The sequence below is a fragment of the Carlito syrichta genome, unplaced genomic scaffold (genome assembly GCF_000164805.1).
Source record: "Carlito syrichta isolate Samal-C Ts95f unplaced genomic scaffold, Tarsius_syrichta-2.0.1 Scaffold304583, whole genome shotgun sequence".
NCBI classification, from domain to species: Eukaryota; Metazoa; Chordata; class Mammalia; order Primates; family Tarsiidae; genus Carlito; species Carlito syrichta.
In genome coordinates this window covers 200,862-218,162 of record NW_007248679.1, presented here as the reverse complement: position 1 = coordinate 218,162, position 17,301 = coordinate 200,862, and the positions used below count along the sequence as shown (strand labels likewise).

Sequence of the window (17,301 nt, the reverse complement as noted above, 5' to 3'; positions counted from 1 at the left end):
AGACGTGGGGTACAATTCAGGGTTAGGTATACAAACGTTGATTATGCAGGTACCCTTGTTGATGAGGTATGCTCCTCCCTCCCCTAGCAGTTTCTCTCAGCTGCCAATCCCACCCCCTGCTCCTACCCCACAGTTTTCCACCACTGCCAATCTCTTTCTTATAGTATTATGATAATTGTTCAAGGTCCACTTATGAGTGAGAACATATGGTACTCTGTTCTTTGTTTCTGTGATAGATCACTGAGTATGATCGACTCTAAATCCATCCAAGTTGCTGTGAAGTCCATATGTTTGTCCTTCTTTATGACTGCATAATATTCCATTGTGTATATGTACCACATTTTTTTAATCTAGTCCAGCTTGGATGGGCAGCATGGTTGGGTCCATGTTTTTGCTATTGTGAATAGAGCTGCAACAAACATACGTGTGCAGGTATCTTTTTTGCAGAATGATTTGAGTTCTTCCAGGTATATCCCCAATAGGGGGATTGTGGGTCATATGGAAGGTCAATTTCTAGTTCTCTCAAAAATCACCACACTGTCTTCCAAAAAGGTTGCACTAGTTTGCATTCCCACCAGCAGTGTTCAGTGTGTTTTTTTCTTTCCAGCACATTTCAGTTCCTTGGAGATCCTAGATGTTTGGCCTTTGTCAGACATACAGTTGGCAAATTTTTTTTTTCAGTCTGTGGGCTGTCTCCCTGCTCTCTTGATGGTTTCTTTGGTTTTGCAGAAGCTTGTGAGTTTGATGAGGTCCCACTTGTCTATCTTTTTGTTTTTGTTGTTGTTTCTTCTTTTGAGTTGGACTCTCACTCTGTCACCCAGGCTGAGGTGCAGTGGCACACTCATGGCCACCCCAGCATTGACATGCTGTGCTCTGGCAATCCTTCTACCTTAGCTTTCCAAGTAGTTGGGACTACAGGCGTGGTCTACCACGCCTGGTTAATTTTTTTTTTTTTTGAGTTGGAGTCTCACTCTGTCGCCCAGACTGGAGTGCGGTGGCCGCTCCTGGCCACCGCAGCCTCGACCTGCTGGGCTGCAGCGATCCTTCCACCTCAGCCTTCCAAGTAGCCAGAATTACAGGCATGCACTACCAGGCCTGGCTGATTTTTTGATTTATTGTAGAGATGAGGTGTCGCTGCCCAGGCGGGTCTCGAACCCACGGGCTCAGGCAATCCACTCACTTCAGCCTCCCAAAGGCGCGGGATTACAGGCTGAGCCATCGAGCCCAGCTTAATTTTTTGATTTATTGTAGAGACGAGGTCTCATGAAGTTGCCTGTGCTGGTCTTGAACCCGTGGACTTAGTCAATTCACTCATCTCGGCCTCCCAAAGTCCTGTGATTACAGGCTAAGCCATGGACATCTTAACAATGTTGATTCTTCCAACCCATTAGCATGGAATATTTTTCCATTTGTTTGTGTCATCTTTGATTTCTTTGAGCAGTGTTTTGTAGTTTTTGTTGTAACGGTCTTTCATGTTTCTGGTTAGGAAAATGCCAAGGTATTTCATTTTTTTTCTGGCTATTGTGAATGGGATTGTGCTTTTTATTATGGTTTCTGTTGGTTTATTGTTGGTGTATAAAAATGCGACTGTCTTTTGCATATTGATTTTATACCCTGAGACTTTGCCAAAGTCCTTTATCAGTGCAAGGAGGTTTTTGACAGATTCTCTTGGGTTTTCGAGGTATAGAATCATGTCATCTAGAAAGAGGGATAACTTGACTTCCTCTTTTCCTATTTGGATCCCCTTGATCTCCTTCTCTTGTCTGATTGCTCTAGTTAGGACTTCCAAAACTATGGTGAAGAGGAGGGGTGAGAGTGGGCATCCTTGTCGTGTTTCGGTTTTCAGGGGAAATAGTTCCAGTTTCTGTCTGTTTAGCAGTATGCTGGCTGTGGGTTTCTCATAGATGGTTCATACTATTTTGAGGTTTGTTCCATCTGTGTCTAGATGTTAGAGGATTTTAATCAAAAAGGGTGCTGGATTTTATCAAAAACTTTTTCCGCATCTAATGATATAATCATGTGGCTTTTGTTTTTACATCTGTTGATGTATTTAATTATGTTTATAGTCTTGCGAATGTTAAACCAGCCCTGTATCCTGAGGATGAAGCCTACACGATCGTGGTGGATGATTTTTGAGATGCATTGTTGGATCCAGTTTGCTAGGATCTTGTTGAAAATTTTAGCACCTATGTTCATCAAAGATATAGGCCTGTAGTTCTCTTTCTTTGTTGGATCTTTACTTGGTTTGGTTATCAATGTGCAAAAATTCTTGACAAAATTTTAGCAAATCCAATCCAATATTACAAGGATAATACATTATAAACAAGTGGAATTTTAATCCAGGAATTTGGAATTGGTTTAACATTTAAAAAACCAACCTAATCTTCCATATTAGCAGACTAAAAAAGAAAAATATATGATATCCTTAATAAATGGGAAATAAACATCTGATGAAATCCAACCTCCATTCATGATGAAAAACTCTCAGCAAACTAGGAATAGAAGGGAACTTCCTCAACATGATAAAGAATATCTACAAAGCACCCACAGCTAACATCATATATCAGGTGTGATAATACAAAGTTGAAAGCTTTTCCTCTAAGATCAGAAGGAGATAGGGGTATCTGTGCTCATCACTTCTGTTCAACATTCTGACCACTGCAGTAAGCAAGAAAGAAGGAGCAAAGTTTTGCTTGGTTCAGGCCTGGCACTGGGAAGAGCAGCCAGGGCCTCCGGGACTGCCTCCGATGCTGTCCAGCACACAATGGGCCATTGGTGGCTGATGCAAACCAGTGTGGTCACTGTGTGGGTATGTGACCCTAAAACAGCCTTTAGCCTCTTGGAATCTCATTTTCTTAAGTGGTGGGATGGGCATAATAGCAACCCACTGGCAGATTTGTTGTGAGGATTAAGTGGGGTAAGTGCACGTGTGAACGTGCTTGCAGACTGTAAAGCGCCATTCCAACATCTGGTGTGCTACCTTCATGTTGAGTGATGAGGGAAGCAATGCAACCCACTGAGAATGCAACAGGAAGCTTTGAGGGTTTGGGATTTGAGGAACAAGGTCAAGACAAGATGCTCTAGGAGGGCCTGGGGATCAGGCTGGAGTTGTAGACTGACACCTGCTCAGTTGTAGCAGGACCAAGCACTGGAGCATGCTGTGTGGGTAGCCATCTTGGGCTGTGTCTCTTCTCTCAGGCAGGGCAAAGGTGAGGTACAAAATGGTTAGTGGGAGGAAGAGAGGTGACACCAGAGCCCTGGGTCAAGTCTGTTGGCAGGTCCCCTTCTTTCTGTCTGCCAAACTTCAGAAGCTTTCAACATTCTAAAGACTTCTGGTTCAGAAGAAAATGATCTGACAAAAGTAATTTACAGTGAGGAACCAGGGGTGGTGACTCAGTACTTGATATTTTAAAATAGGTTCCACTCCGGGCACAGTGGCTCATGCCTGTAATCCCAGCACTTTGGGAGGCTGAGGCAAGAAGATTGCCTGAGCTCACAGGTTCAAGACCAACCCGGGCAACTTGGTAAGACCTCATCTCTACAATAAATAAAAAAATTAACCAGGCATGGTGGTGAATACCTGTAGCTCCAGCTACTTGGAAGGCTGAGGCAGAAGGATCACCTGAGCCCAGCAGGTCAAGGCTGTGGTGGCTGTGAGCACTCTAGCTTGGGCGACAGAGTGAGACTCTAATTCTAAATAAATAAATAAGTAAATAAATAAAATTCCTTATCCACCTGCTAACGGGGACTTCCTTGTATAAGGAAGCCCTAAGAAAACTGGAATTATCTTTTGGAGGATGGACCCCTTGTAGTACAGGCTTCCCCTACTAGGGAAGTGTTCTAGGAACCCATCAGCATCAGTACACCAGCGAGTGTTGTTGTGAGAGGCTGCATTCAGCTGTGTTGAATTTCTTTTGGAGATTCTTTCAACATGTTTGCCCATTTCATGATGGATGATTTATGAGTGCACCTGCTGAGTATTCAGCAGTTTTTGACCGAAAATGGCATAACCCCCATACCCCACTCTTCCTATTCACCCAGTCTTGCCCCAATCAACTATTTTTTTTGCTTCCCCAGATGAAAAAAGTCCTCAAAGAGAAACGTTTTGCCGATATGGAAGAGGTGAAACAAAAAACAGCAGAAGCATTCAAAGGCATAAAAATCAACATGTTCAAAAACTGTTTTCAGCAGTGTAAAAAGCATCTCTATAGGTGTATTGTACTCTGAAGATGACTGAAGTTTAAACACGTAAGAATAAATGCACACGCTTTAAATAAATAAATTCTGGGGTTTTTAGGTCCCCCTCATATTAGAGCAGAGTACAAAAACACGTTCAGTTCACACCGACAATCCCCAATCCTTTTTAAAAGCTCAGATCCTTAACAAGCAGGCGGGGAACCAGATAGAACTTTTCAGAGCTTCCTAGGCAGGGAGTCTTGAAAGGGTAAGGCAAGAGGCCACAAGCCACTCCACACACAAGTCCAGGGATTGGGATCAAAAGGGCCCAGGCTGAAGCTGAGCCAGGCTGGGGGTGGGGCACAGCTCTCCAAGAGCCCCAAGAGAGCTGCGATGGAGGGCAGGGCAGCTAGACTGGGTTAGAACCCACTCAACATTCAGGAGCCCCAGTATGAGCAATAAAAAGAAGAGATAAAGAGACAGGTCACAAGACATCCTAAGTAGTTTGAGTGTTTATAGAATCAGTGAAAAAAGATACCTGTGCACACATGTTTACTGCAGCACTATTCACAATAGCAAAAACATGGAACCGACCATGCTGACCATTGAAAGTAGACTGAGCCGGGCTCGGTGGCTCAGCCTGTAATCCCGCGCCTTTGGGAGGCTGAGGTGAATGGATTGCCTGAGCCCGAGGGTTCGAGACCCGCCTGGGCAGCGAGACCTCATCTCTACAATAAATCAAAAATTAGCCGGGCATGGTAGTGCATGCCTGTAATTCCGGCTACTGGGAAGGCTGAGGCGGAAGGATCGCCAGAGCCCAGCAGGTCGAGGCTGCGGTGGCCGGGAGCGGCCACTGCACTCCAGTCTGGGCGACAGAGTGAGACTCCAACTCAAAAAAAAAAAAAGTAGACTGGATTAAAAAAAAGTGGTACATATACATGACAGAATATTAGGCGGCTATAAAGATGGACAAAATTATGAACTTGGCAGCAACTTGGACGTATTTAGAGTCTACTATACTCAGTGAGCTATCACAGAAACAAAAAACTGAGTGTCACGTGTTCTCATCATAAGCAGTCCCTGAACATTTACCATAATACTATAAGAAAGGGATTGGCAGCAGCAGGACACTGCTGGAGGGGAGAAGAGAGGGGGGAGGGGGCACACTTCATCAATAAGCGTGCCTGATCTCAAACCAGGTGAAGTGGGAATGAAAGTCAGACCCAGACTTTCCCTGTACAATGACCATTTGTATACCTAATCCTGAATTGTACCCCACATCTCTAAAATAAAATTTAAAAAAATAGAATGAGTGGTTTACTAAAAAAAAAACCCATAAACATGGTGTATCTCTTGCTCTTCCAGATAATGGCCGCCTTCCTTGGACTAGGTGGGGGTGGGGATTTCTTTGTCCCCCTTTTCTCTGGGTTCTCTCCAGAGGAAGACCAGTGACAGCCCGGCCTCACACGGTTGCTCTGTCTAGAACTCCCTCCTTCGGCCATGTCCTCTGCTGGCCCTTCCCCTATCTCCAAGGCTGGGTCACACTCTGAGAACAAGATGGGTTGGCTCACCTAGTTCCGGGCAGGACCAGCAATGTCTTGCGAGGGCTGAGTAAGGGATACCCAGGACAGTTTCTCAGGCTTTAGGGATTGCTTCAGTTTCTCAGAGTCTTTGGGGATTGCTTCGTGGGCTCAGAAAATGAACACCCCTGAGTTTCCAGATCATCATTGTTTTCTTCCATAACCAACTGTCCCCAAAGCTATTGGATAGGGGACAGTCTTCTCCGGTACTATCTCAATGCTCAGTTGCCAGAAGCAAATTGTCACATGTGAATAAAAACAAACAAAAGCAAGCTGCATAGTTGCAGACTTAGAAGCCATGAAAGAGCAGGGAAAGCCTGGAAGCAGGCTGACAATTTAAGAAGGCAGGTGTTGCCACAGCCTGGGATTAGCAAATTTGGGGTTTTGGGAGAGCAAAATAGGGACAGAATCACACAGATGGGAGAATTATAGTAATTATAATTGTTTTCTTTCTCTATGGCATGCACAAAGAGTAAATGTTAAAATAATAATTCATTTTAAGTAATGGGTGGGGCCTCCCGTAAGACAGGAGGGAAGGACCAATGCCCAGAAAGGGATTCACAGGGATGAGTAACAAAGGCAAGAAAAACACCATCCTGGGAGCAAGATCCTGCCTCTCACAATGGAAGGTGAGAGCCCCACTATTTGGGAAGTCCTTTGTCAGCCTTTTTGGGGTCATCTTTGTAATGCTAAATTGGTGTTTATTCACCAGGCAGATTTAAGAAGTAGTTCAAGTAAGCACAACGGCCCTTAAGACTATTTTCTATCCTTCAGACTGCAAAGCAATATTACCCACTGAGGTAAAAACTCCGAGAGGAGACCGCGTGGGGCATTTGTGCAAGAGGTGCGATGTCCGACTCGAGGGTTGCCATTCACATCGTAGTAGCTGTAAAGGGTGCTTCTGAACTTGAAAGGGTGCTTCCGAACGTGTGCCCAACCTGCCCAGGCATACTTTCCACTGGGCACAGCCAGGAAGCTTCTCACAGGTGCCTCTCTCTAATGGTACCTTCATAGGGTGGCTTCTCCAAATCTTCCTACAGCCCTCCCCAACCTCCTCCAATCCTCCCACGCTTCCTCCTTCTAGAATGCAGCTACCTGCTACCTCCCCCGTCACCAAGAAAACCCAGGCTAAGAGAAGGAAATCACATCAACTTCTGCCTCCTTGACTGGCTTTCCACCTGGGCCTGCGTTTCCCTCCCCCACTCCAGCCCTTAAGGAAGGCTGCAGCTCCCTGCCTCTCACTCCTGCTCATCTGGTGTTTGCAGACCCAGGGCTTGGAGCACTGGTTCTGGATGACTCTCTGGCCTGTCTGCTTTTTTCACTGAGCAAGGAGCCTATGGGGACAGAGAAATGTACCCACCCAGGTCCACAGCTCTCTCCCTTGTAGAACATATTCTGAGTCCTGGGAATCCCAGGATCTCCTGCTCAGATGGCCCCGGGCTCCCTGGCAGTGCCTCTGTGGACCTTGTGCCTGGGCTCGATGTGTATACCCAAAAGGCCAAGGGAAGGTCAAGAGGAGGCTGTGCATGGAGCTGGAGGAGAGGATGGATGAAGCCTGGATGTGTGGGTTGGGGATTCCACGTGTCCCCTTGTGATGCCCCGAAGAGTAGGTGGTGAAAGGGGGGCTCAGGGTAGGGACAGCTCTCCCTACTCCACTCTATTCCTTGCAGAACTCCAAGGGCTCTGAACTTCCTAAGTCCAACTCTGGCCTTCTGAGTTATGAAGATACATTCACTAAGATAGAAGGTGTTAGGGTACAGATAGGGTGAGGGTGGATGGATGGATAGAAAGAGGAGGGGAGGGGAGGCACAGCATCAGTAACCCAGAGATCCGAGTAAATGCAAAGAATTGCAGCACACAAAGAGGCAAGCAAAAAAAAGAAAAGTTTATTTAAAAGTAAATTAGGCCGGGCTTGGTGGCTCAACCTATAATCTCAGCACTTTGGGAGGCCGAGGTGAGTGGATTGCCTGAGCCTGCGGGTTCAAGACCTGCCTGGGCAACTTGACAAGACCTCATTTCTACAACAAATCAAAAAAATTAGCTGGGTGTGGTAGCACGCGCTACCACACCCAGCTAGTAGCTAGTTCCAGCTACTTGGAAGGCTGAGGTGGAAGGATCGCTGGAGCCCAGCAGGTCGAGGCTGCGGTGGCTGGAAGTGGCCACTGCACTCCAGTCTGGGCGACAGAGTGAGACTCCAACTTAAAAAAAAAAAAAAGAAAGTAAATTAAAGAGAGAAAGAGAAGGAAGAGTGAAGATTCACTTCCCCAAGGTGGGGGAGGGGGACCAAAGCCAGGAAGCATGGCGACAGCCATGGCTCAAAGGGCACATGGCCATACCATGGCCTAGCAAGGCAATGGCTGCTGGTTGCTTGTGGTTGAGTCCTTTTAATCATTCCCCTAGATGGGGGAAGATCATTAAGGTGATTGGGTGGTGTGCTCCAGTCATCACGAAGGAGCAGGCAAGCACAGGTACTGATGTCAGTTAGTCACATGATTGCTGCCATGGTGGGGTTTATAGGTCACAAACGGCTGATTAGGTTAACCCTGAGGGGGTTTCCTGCAAGAGACTTATTAGACATTTGCAATTCACAAACTCAGACATTTGCAACTCACAAATTTATTGACCAAAGGTGGTTGTGTTATTACTTTTATGACTTTGGCCTGCCAAAGGGTGATCTTTGATCTTCGGCCTTGACAAGGAACCTAAAAGTTTACTAGAGATTTTTATGCTAAACCATGAATCAAAAGGTTAGGCTGTCCTGGTCTTGCATCTAATGGAGATTTGTCTAGAGGGGATGGGATAGGCTGTCGTTTTTTTTGCAATAGAATGTCTGAATGATTTCTAATGGTTACGCTGAGGCAAAAAGACTAAACCCTTTCAGAAGGGTAGAACATATTGTATTAACTTGATTCATACATAAATGCTGAGGCATATGGTGGGTGGGCCTCCATGTGTATTTTTTTCCTGGACCCTGCAAATGCCAGGTTTGGGCCTATTTTCAATCGCTCTCTTTCAGCCTTTACATATTTCCATGCATCTGTCAGATGAGAAATAACAAGTAACTAAGTGAGCAAAGGCCTCTGTCCAGCCCCCATTTGCCTGAACTCTCTCCTTCCAGATACTGATTATTAGGTCAGTCAGCCAGGGTCACTGGAATGGCAAAGAACTGCACAGAGTAGGCAGAAAAGAAAAGATTATTATCCTGCTCCACAGACAGAAAAGGGCCGGACGCCCATAGGCAAGTATGGCAACCAACATGGAGAGTGAGGGTATTTAAGATCTGCTCAAGGAAGTAAAAAAGACTAATAATGACTTCAGCAGCTGCATTCTTGGGTGTTGATAACATCTTTTTGGTGTCTCCAGGTGGCCTGGTGGGTCTCATGCCTCCAGGTGGTCAGGTAGTCAGTTGCAGAGGCTGATTACCATAGATTGAGTTAGCCCTGACTTTCTCAGCTGGAGGGCAAGTGCTTAGATTATCAGTGGGGAGGAACTTGCTGGGAGTTAGAAGTAATTGTCAGGAAATCACACCCTTGGAAATCGGTGTGCTTCTGAGAAAGCATGGCAAAACAGTTAAAATGGCTGTGGCTGTGACTCAATTATCCATTTTTGGCTTTTCGCCCTCTCATCAATTGTTTAAATAATGAGGCATTCTGCAGATTGTCACTGAGGATCTGCAATGCTCTGAAAACAGTGACAAATAGAAACTGTCTCTGCCCAAATGAGCCCGTGACCTACATGCCCTTACTACAGGACTGACTCGTCTGTGATGGAGGAAACACAGGATACTTCAAGAAGGTTCCTCAGAGATGGTATCCCAAGAGCAAGTGCTACCCTCAGTCCTGAGAGACCTGCAGCTAACCTGAGGTTTTCCACCTTCTTCTCAAGACAGTGGGTTTGTTTTCAGCGGCATATTCCCATAATTGAGAAAAGGGAGGACACACTGCTGCCTCTTTCGATGGCTGTGACTTGGGGATTTTGAGGGTCTGGAGCAGCTTCAAGGTTTCTTCTCTCCACCAAGGAGTCCCACGTCAACTAGAACAGCCACATTCTATACAGTGAGTATGACTAGCATTCTTCACACGAGGTATCACGGGAAGATGAGCAGCATGAGCTCAAATATCCACCATGTTTCCTGAGACATTTGACAGACAATAAACTAGGCCCTCTATGTCTCAAATGATATGGGGTAGCTTAGCAAGCACATTGTTCATCTTAAACATTGAGTCTCCACTGGGATCAAGACTCTGGCTGAGGTTATTGAACTGGAAGATTCAATAAGGGCCGCAGCATCCTGGGAGAGGCCCCAGCAGCCTTTGCCAAAGAAAGCATGGCATGGGTGAGAGACAGAGGAGCTGCAGGCGCCAGCAGGGAGGCTGAAGAGGAGTGCAGGAAAGGGTTCACACTGCAGCAGAGGTGAGGCTCCCCCTGCAAGGTCTCAGGAAGAACTGGGGAGGGAACCTAGGGGAGACCCAGGCCCTGTCTCCACACATAAAACTACAGAACTTGGGTCATAAGTGAAGGGCGCAGGGAACAGTCAGAAGGGTGTCTCCTGAGATGGCACTAAACACTAAATAGAACCAAACAAAGACAACAAAGGCCCTAAGCTCCAGCTTCCCCCCACACCGTTTCATGCGTGCGGGAAGTTTAAACCTGTGCTCAAACAATTTCTCCCTATAGGAATACTACCTCATAGCCCCCTCCAATAAGACCCAAACATGGCACTGGCCAGCCCTTGCCAGACCCAAGCACGGCACTGGCCAGTCCCTCCCAAACCCATAAATACAGCCCTCTCTCGCGGGCTCTCTCTCTCTCTCCCTCCCCTACCCTGCAGTTACAGACCCTTTTCCTTTTTTCCCTGTAGCCGCCGGTGCTTTAATAAATCTCTTGGAGCCGGCTTGGTGGCTCAGCCTGTAATCCCGCGCCTTTGGGAGGCTGAGGTGAGTGGATGGATAGAGCCCGCGGGTTCGAGACCCACCTGGGCAGTGAGACTTCATCTCTACAATAAATCAAAAAATCAGCCGGGCGTGGTAGCGCATGCCTGTAATTCTAGCTACTTGGAAGGCTGAGGCGGAAGGATTGCCGGAGCCCAGCAGGTCGAGGCTGCAGTGGCCGGGAGCGGCCACTGCACTCCAGTCTGGGCAACAGAGTGAGACTCCAACTCAAAAAAAATATATAAATAAATAAATAAATCTCTTGGTCTTTAACGGGTGTGGAGTTGTCGCTGGCGCCTGAGTTCTTTCAATAAGTGTTCATTTATCTTTACCAATGGATATGGAAAGCCATGAGTGACACACGCAGCAAGTATAGGGTGTTCCAATACTGGGCGGTGCCTGGTGCTGCTACATTACATCTGGGACAGACTTCTCCCTCACCCAAAGCTGTGTTCCCTTGTGTGGTGCCCGCCAGGATTCCTTTCACTCTCCTTGTGGCTCTCATCTGCTGATGCTCTGCTTCTTGGCCCCTAAGGGCTCTGGCAACTGCCCACAGGAAGCTTAAATTCAGCTGAGAAGATAAATATAACGTCTCTCCTTCCCTACTAGACTGGGGGGCTCCCTGAGAACAGGGTCTATTTTGTTTTGTTTGTCCTTGTCTCCAGCCTCATAAATTAGCATACAAAAACAATCAATAAGCTGGGTGCAATGGTACATGCCTATATCCCAGCCTCTTGGAGGCTGAAGCAGAAGGATCCCTTGAGCCCAGGAGTTCGTCTACCCCTGATAACATGACAAGAGCTCACCTCTAAAAAAGAAAAAAAGAAGTAATCAATAGGTATTGATAGGTATTGGATGACTGAGACTGATGGAAACATGGAACCAGACTAGAGGGGTAGGAAACACTGAAAAAATAGCATGTCAGCCAAGACAGGAAGGATGTGCGGAAGTTAGTGAGAACGGAGGATAGTGGTACTGGGAGAAGTGCAGCTTCCGGGCAGGAAGGGCAGTGTGTGTCAGCACCTGAGGGAGGAGGTCAGGAGTGCAGAGGCAAGGCTGGAGAGATGGCCCTGCTCTGAAGGCCTTGGGAACCACGTATGGACAGTGGGCTTCATTCTAGGGACCATGGGAAGCCACTGAAGGGTTTCAGGTAGGGCATATGATCTGAAAAATGTACATTTGTATCTTCAAAGAGATCCTCTGCATGCACATGACTGGGTTGGAGGGACCAAAGGCAGGGTACTAGTCCAAGAGAGTGATGATAGTGGCTGGAATGGGGATATGGTGTGAAGGCGGATGAAGGGGAGGAGTCAAGCATGACTCCCAGGCCTTTTTTTTTTTTTAAGTTGGAGTCTCACTCCATTGCCCAGGCTGGAGTACAGTGGCACACTCACGGCCACCCCAGAGTCGACTTGCTGGGCTCCAGCAATCGTTCTGCCTCAGTCTTCCAAGTACAGGAGTGCACTACCACGCCCGGCTAATTTTTGATTTATTGTAGAGACCAGGTCACCCCAAGTTGCCCGGGCTGGTCTCAAACCCATGGGCTCAGACAATCCACTTGCCTGGGCCTCCCAAAGTGCTGGGATTACAGGCTGAGCCACTGAGCCTGGCCACTGACTCCCAGGTCTTTGAACAACTGGTGGATAATTGTGGCATTTGCCGATAAGAAATAATGGAGGGACACGTTTTAGGGGAGCAGAGAGGATGAGTTCTGTTTCTGCCATGCTGAGTGCAAGATGCCTGTAAGCATCTGTGTTTATATCTGGGTGGGAAATTTTGTATCTGGGTATGCATCTTTGGAGAAGGAGCCAGATAAGGGATGCAAATCTGAGAGTGATCTGCATTTAGATGGTGACACCCAAGAGTCTGTGCAATGGCTGGGGAGAGTATAGACTAAGAAGGGCAGTGAGTCTTGGACCAAGAAACTCTCAGTGTGAAAAGACTGAGCTGAAAGAGCCTGGTGTCAAACCTGGAGAATCCTTAGAATCACCTGGGAAGTTTTTAAATATGTATCTTCAGGGAGATGTAACTACATAATATGTATTTTGAAAAATCTGTAGTAGCATTAGAAACCATTTGATAAAAGAGAATAACTGTCTAAGAGATGGTCAGGAGCTAGGAAAGAGAAAAACAAAATGATGGTGGTGTTTCAGATGCCAAAGGCAGAATTTCAGAAGGAAAGGAATCAGACAAGATCAGGACCGAATTTAGTAACAGGAAGCCAGATGGCGGTGCATCACTTGTCTGACTCCTTAAAATTAGAGAACTGGTGTTTGAACTCAATAAACATTTACTAAGGGATTACAGGAAGCAGCCCAGCAGAACTCCCCATGCTCACCTGCACAAGAGGATGGGGAAGGGGAAAGGGAAGGTTGATCAGATGGCAGAGCTTTTCATTGGAAGTAGAATCTGAACTGAGCAAAATGGACAGTAACCAGGCAAGGAGCTAAGCCTTCCTAGGAAAGGAAATAATGGAAACACAAGTATGATGAGTTAGGAACAATATATGCTCCAGGAAACAGAGTTAATCCCTGGCTGAAACACAAGGAATTAAGCGCGAGGAATGAAGGCAGAGCAGAGGGCAGAGCCCAATTATTAAGGACTTTATATACCAAGCTTAAAAGTTCTTTGGATGTTACCCTGAAGGTAAAAGGGCCTCAAAGAATGTAAGTGGCGTGATTAGATTTGTATTTAGAAAGCCCATTCTAGCAACTGGTGGACAGTCTGGGGTTAGGGATGGATTAGGAAAAAATCAAGGCCCAAACCTACACCTGAAGGCAGTGGCAGGGACGCAGACCCGGGATATAGATTCATCAGGGCAGGAGCAATGAAGGAATAAAGTGAGCTGAGGGGGTGAGGAATAAAGGAGGATGGGACATTAGAAAGGGTTTGCTTAGGTAACTGGCTGATTGGAGGTGTGAATCCTTGAGATAAGAACGATGGAAAAAAACTCTAAGTGAGGATGGGGTGGAGATGGGGTGTAGTAGAGAACACTTCAACTCTGGTAGGTTTATTCTTTTCTCAGTAACAGAATTATTAGTTTCCCTAACTGCTCAACATGCATGTACTCTCTTTCCTTTTCCCTCTAAGTCATTCTGTAACTTATTTCTTTCAAATATCCAGATTCATATATGCCACTTTCCTGTAATAAAGCATAGTTAAAAACACAGCAGCTTCTAACTAGTCACTGCAGGGAGTTTATTCATGTATTAATTACTTATTTTCAAAAATACATATAATGTACAAATGACATGCAAGGTACTGTGACTGGGGACAGATACATGAACAAGACATAACTGACCCCTGCCTCACAGAGATTACATTCTAGCAAGAGCCATCAAAGATCAACAACCCAATGATAAACCACTTAGTTGCATGTCATAGAGGTTCTGAAGAGATATAGACTAGAAAAAGGCAAAAAACAGGGGAGGGGCACTGAGGTTCATAAGTAGGTCTTAGCAGTTCTGTAACCTCCCTGAAATCTGTATATAAAATGTTGTTGGTGGAAGGAGAGGTCAGGAGGAAGGCATAGCTTCCATGATCAAAGGGGCTCGTGACTCCTAAAAGATAAAGAAACTTCGAGTCCATTTGGGCACTGTTTATATACAAACTTCTCCCGTGTGTAAGGCAGGGCCAAAGAGAAACTTGGCGGTCTGTCTAGTCCACTGAGAATGACCCTAACTTTACTCTTACAGACATAAAAAGTGATCACTCTGACTTAACGTAAGAAAAGACAACGCGATTTATCAATATTTTTTTTTGAGTCGGAGTCTCACTCTGTCGCCCAGACCGGAGTGCAGTGGCACGCTCTCAGCCACCACAGCCTCCACCCGCTGGGTTCCGGCGATCCTTCCGCCTCAGCCTTCCAAGTAGCTGGAATTACAGAAGCACGCCACCATGCCTGGCTAATTTTTGTGACTTATTGTAGAGATGAGGTCTCACCAAGTTGCCCAGGCTGGCCGCGAACCCGTTTGAGACCAGCCTGGTCAACCTGTTAAAAATTGATAACCGCGGTCAGACGCGGATTACAGGCTCAGCCGGTAATCTCAGCACTTTGGGAGGCCGAGGCGGGAGGACTGCCTGAACCCAGGGACTTGAGACCAGCCTGGTCAAATTGGCGAGATCGCTTGTCTCTACAATAAATTAAAAAAAAAAAAAAAGGAAAGTGGTGGCACGTGCCTGTGGTTCCGGCTACTTGGAAGGCTGGGGCGGAAGGATTGCCTGAGCCCAGCAGGTCGAGGTGCGGTGGCCGTGAGCGCGTGTCACTGCACTCCAGCTTGGGCGACAGTGAGACTCCGTCTCAAAAATAAAACTAGAACAAAAACAACCAAAAGTAGTTATTTTAAAAGATCGCAAGATGTTCTCTTTCCCCACCACTGGGAACTTCCAAGCACGTGCCACAAGGCACAGGCTCAGAGTGCAGGACACCGCCCCCTGTTCCCGGCCCGACGGAACAGGCGGATCCGAGCTCCGCCTTTTAGATCCCACCGAGAGAAGTTAGCGAAAGCCTTGCAAATCCAGGCCGGGTTTTCAGGCATCAAGGCGGAAGTAACCGGGAGACGGAAGTTACAGGGCCATCACTGAGCAAGGGGGTGGAGGGTAGCTGGAGGAAGACTCGGGGTGCGATGGCGGCTCAAATTCCAATTGTGGCCACCACTTCCACTCCCGGGATAATCCGGAGCAGCAAGAAGAGGCCGGCCAGCCCTTCCCACAACAGCAGCAGCGGAGGGAGCTATGGCGCCAGTAAGAAGAAAAAAGTGTCCACCCCCAGCTTTGCACAGGTACGCCGTGGCTCGCTCGGTCCGCGCCTGCGCCTGCGCGAGCGCGGAGCTGGGCGGGGCGGGGGCGAGCAGGGGATGCCTGCTCCGTGACTGGCGGGCGGGGCGGGGCCGAGCGGGGACGCTTGCGCAGTGACGGGCGGGGCCGAGCCGAGCGGAGACGCATGCGCAGGGCAGGGAGGGGCGGGTGCTATCTTCGCGTGCTCTGGTGGGTGCTGGTCCTTGGCGTAAATGATTGTTTTTTGCCCCCTTAGTTTGGACTCGTGGGCTTTGGTAAAAGAGTTACAGGCCTTGTGTTTTAAGGAAAGAAGAGAAGGTGAGCAGGTTATTACTGACTTAGAAGGACTGCCCCTGCCTGTCGACGTCGCCTTTAGAGAGAGGCTCAGGACTTGTCTGGGTGTCAGTCGTTCAGTAATTAGCGTTTCCCCCCTCGTTCATTCTACAGACATCTGCCTGATGTCTTTGAAGTGCAGAGCGTCCTAATGTCCTACACGAATGAGTACGCTTTCTCTCATCGTGAGGAAAGTGGTTTTTTTTACTCAAATCTTAAAGTGTGGGTGTGGCCCATCCCTTGGGGTTGTTGGGGTATGAGACAGTGATTGTAAAGCACTGAGCTCAGCGTTGGCTCAGATGTCAGGGCATCTGGGCAGTCCAGGTTCTGCAGTTTCAGCAAGGAATTTTTAGCAGAAAATGGCTTTGTTAGTGTTTTCTCTGGCTCCTGTGTTTTATTCAAATCAATAAAAGCTAGGATGGAGTGTGTTACTTTGTGCTCCTCAGTGTGTGGAGTGGCACCGTTCACCAGCCAGCGGCTGTTCTAGAAATGTTAACTGCCTGCCCCTTCCAAAGGTAGCGCTTCCTCCTCTTTTTAGTACTTTATTGAGGTAAGATTTACACACAGTACAATGCATAAACTTTGAGTACTGATTAGTGACTTTTTACATATGTATACACTTATGGCCACTGCCCAGATTAAGATAGCATTTCTAAGTGCCCCAGAAAATTCCCTGGTGAATGTTCCCTGTTACACTGTCCCTTCTCTGACAGAGGTGACCACTATTCTGCCATCTCTCCCAACTGACTTTGGTTTCAAACATAATGTAAGTGAAATCATACGAATATATTCTTTTGTGTTTGACCGGATTCCTGTTTGAAACAATGTTTTTGAGAGCCATTCATTCAGATAATCCGATACATTGTATAAACATACCACACCTGATGGATATTTGAGTGGTTTACAGTTTTTGCCTTTATGCTTATGCTGCTCTGAATATTCTTGTACAAGTCTTTGTGTGGATATAGCTTTTGTTTCTCTTAGAAGTAGTGGAGTTACTGGATCTGAAGGTAGACACACATTCAACTCAGAAACTGTTACAGTGTTTCCCAAAGTAGTGGCACTATTTTTGCATTCTCACTAGTACAATATGAGAGTTCCTGTTGCTCTGTATCCTCACTGATATCTAGCATTGTCAGTATTTTTAAATTTTAGCTGCTCTGTTGAGGGTGTAGTAGCATCTGATTGTTTTAATTTGTTTTTATAATTGCTAATGATATTTGCTAAAATAAAAAACTTAGACTAAATTAAACAGTTCAATTGAGCAAATAAAAATTCATGAATTGGGCAGCCCCCAAACTAGAAAGGTCCCAGAGGCTCCAGCTTGCCTCCCGACTGAAGAAAAAGGAAAGTGACATACAGAAAATGGAAATGAGGTACAGAAACAGCTGGATTGGTTACAGCTTGGCATTTGCCTTAGTTGAACACAATTTTAAAGGTTGGCAGCCTTTTTATAGTCAAAACTCGCTGATTGGCACAGGAGTAGGTTACAGTCACAGAGAAAC

The 17,301-nt window shown here is 46.7% G+C and overlaps 1 protein-coding gene across 2 annotated transcripts in view; it reads left to right on the top strand.

Moving 5' to 3' along the window:
• The first annotated feature begins 15,209 nt into the window (after positions 1–15,209).
• The window catches only part of INO80C (INO80 complex subunit C), a 30,377-nt gene continuing 28,285 nt past the window's right edge, over positions 15,210–17,301 (top strand). Inside the window, exon 1 of one of the 2 annotated variants that reach the window (XM_008060296.1) lies at positions 15,210–15,468. In XM_008060296.1, the coding sequence (XP_008058487.1) occupies positions 15,313–15,468 (156 nt within the window). In that variant the 5' untranslated portion in view covers positions 15,210–15,312. The remainder of the gene's footprint in view (positions 15,469–17,301) is intronic. The other variant, XM_008060297.1, reaches the window with a different exon arrangement.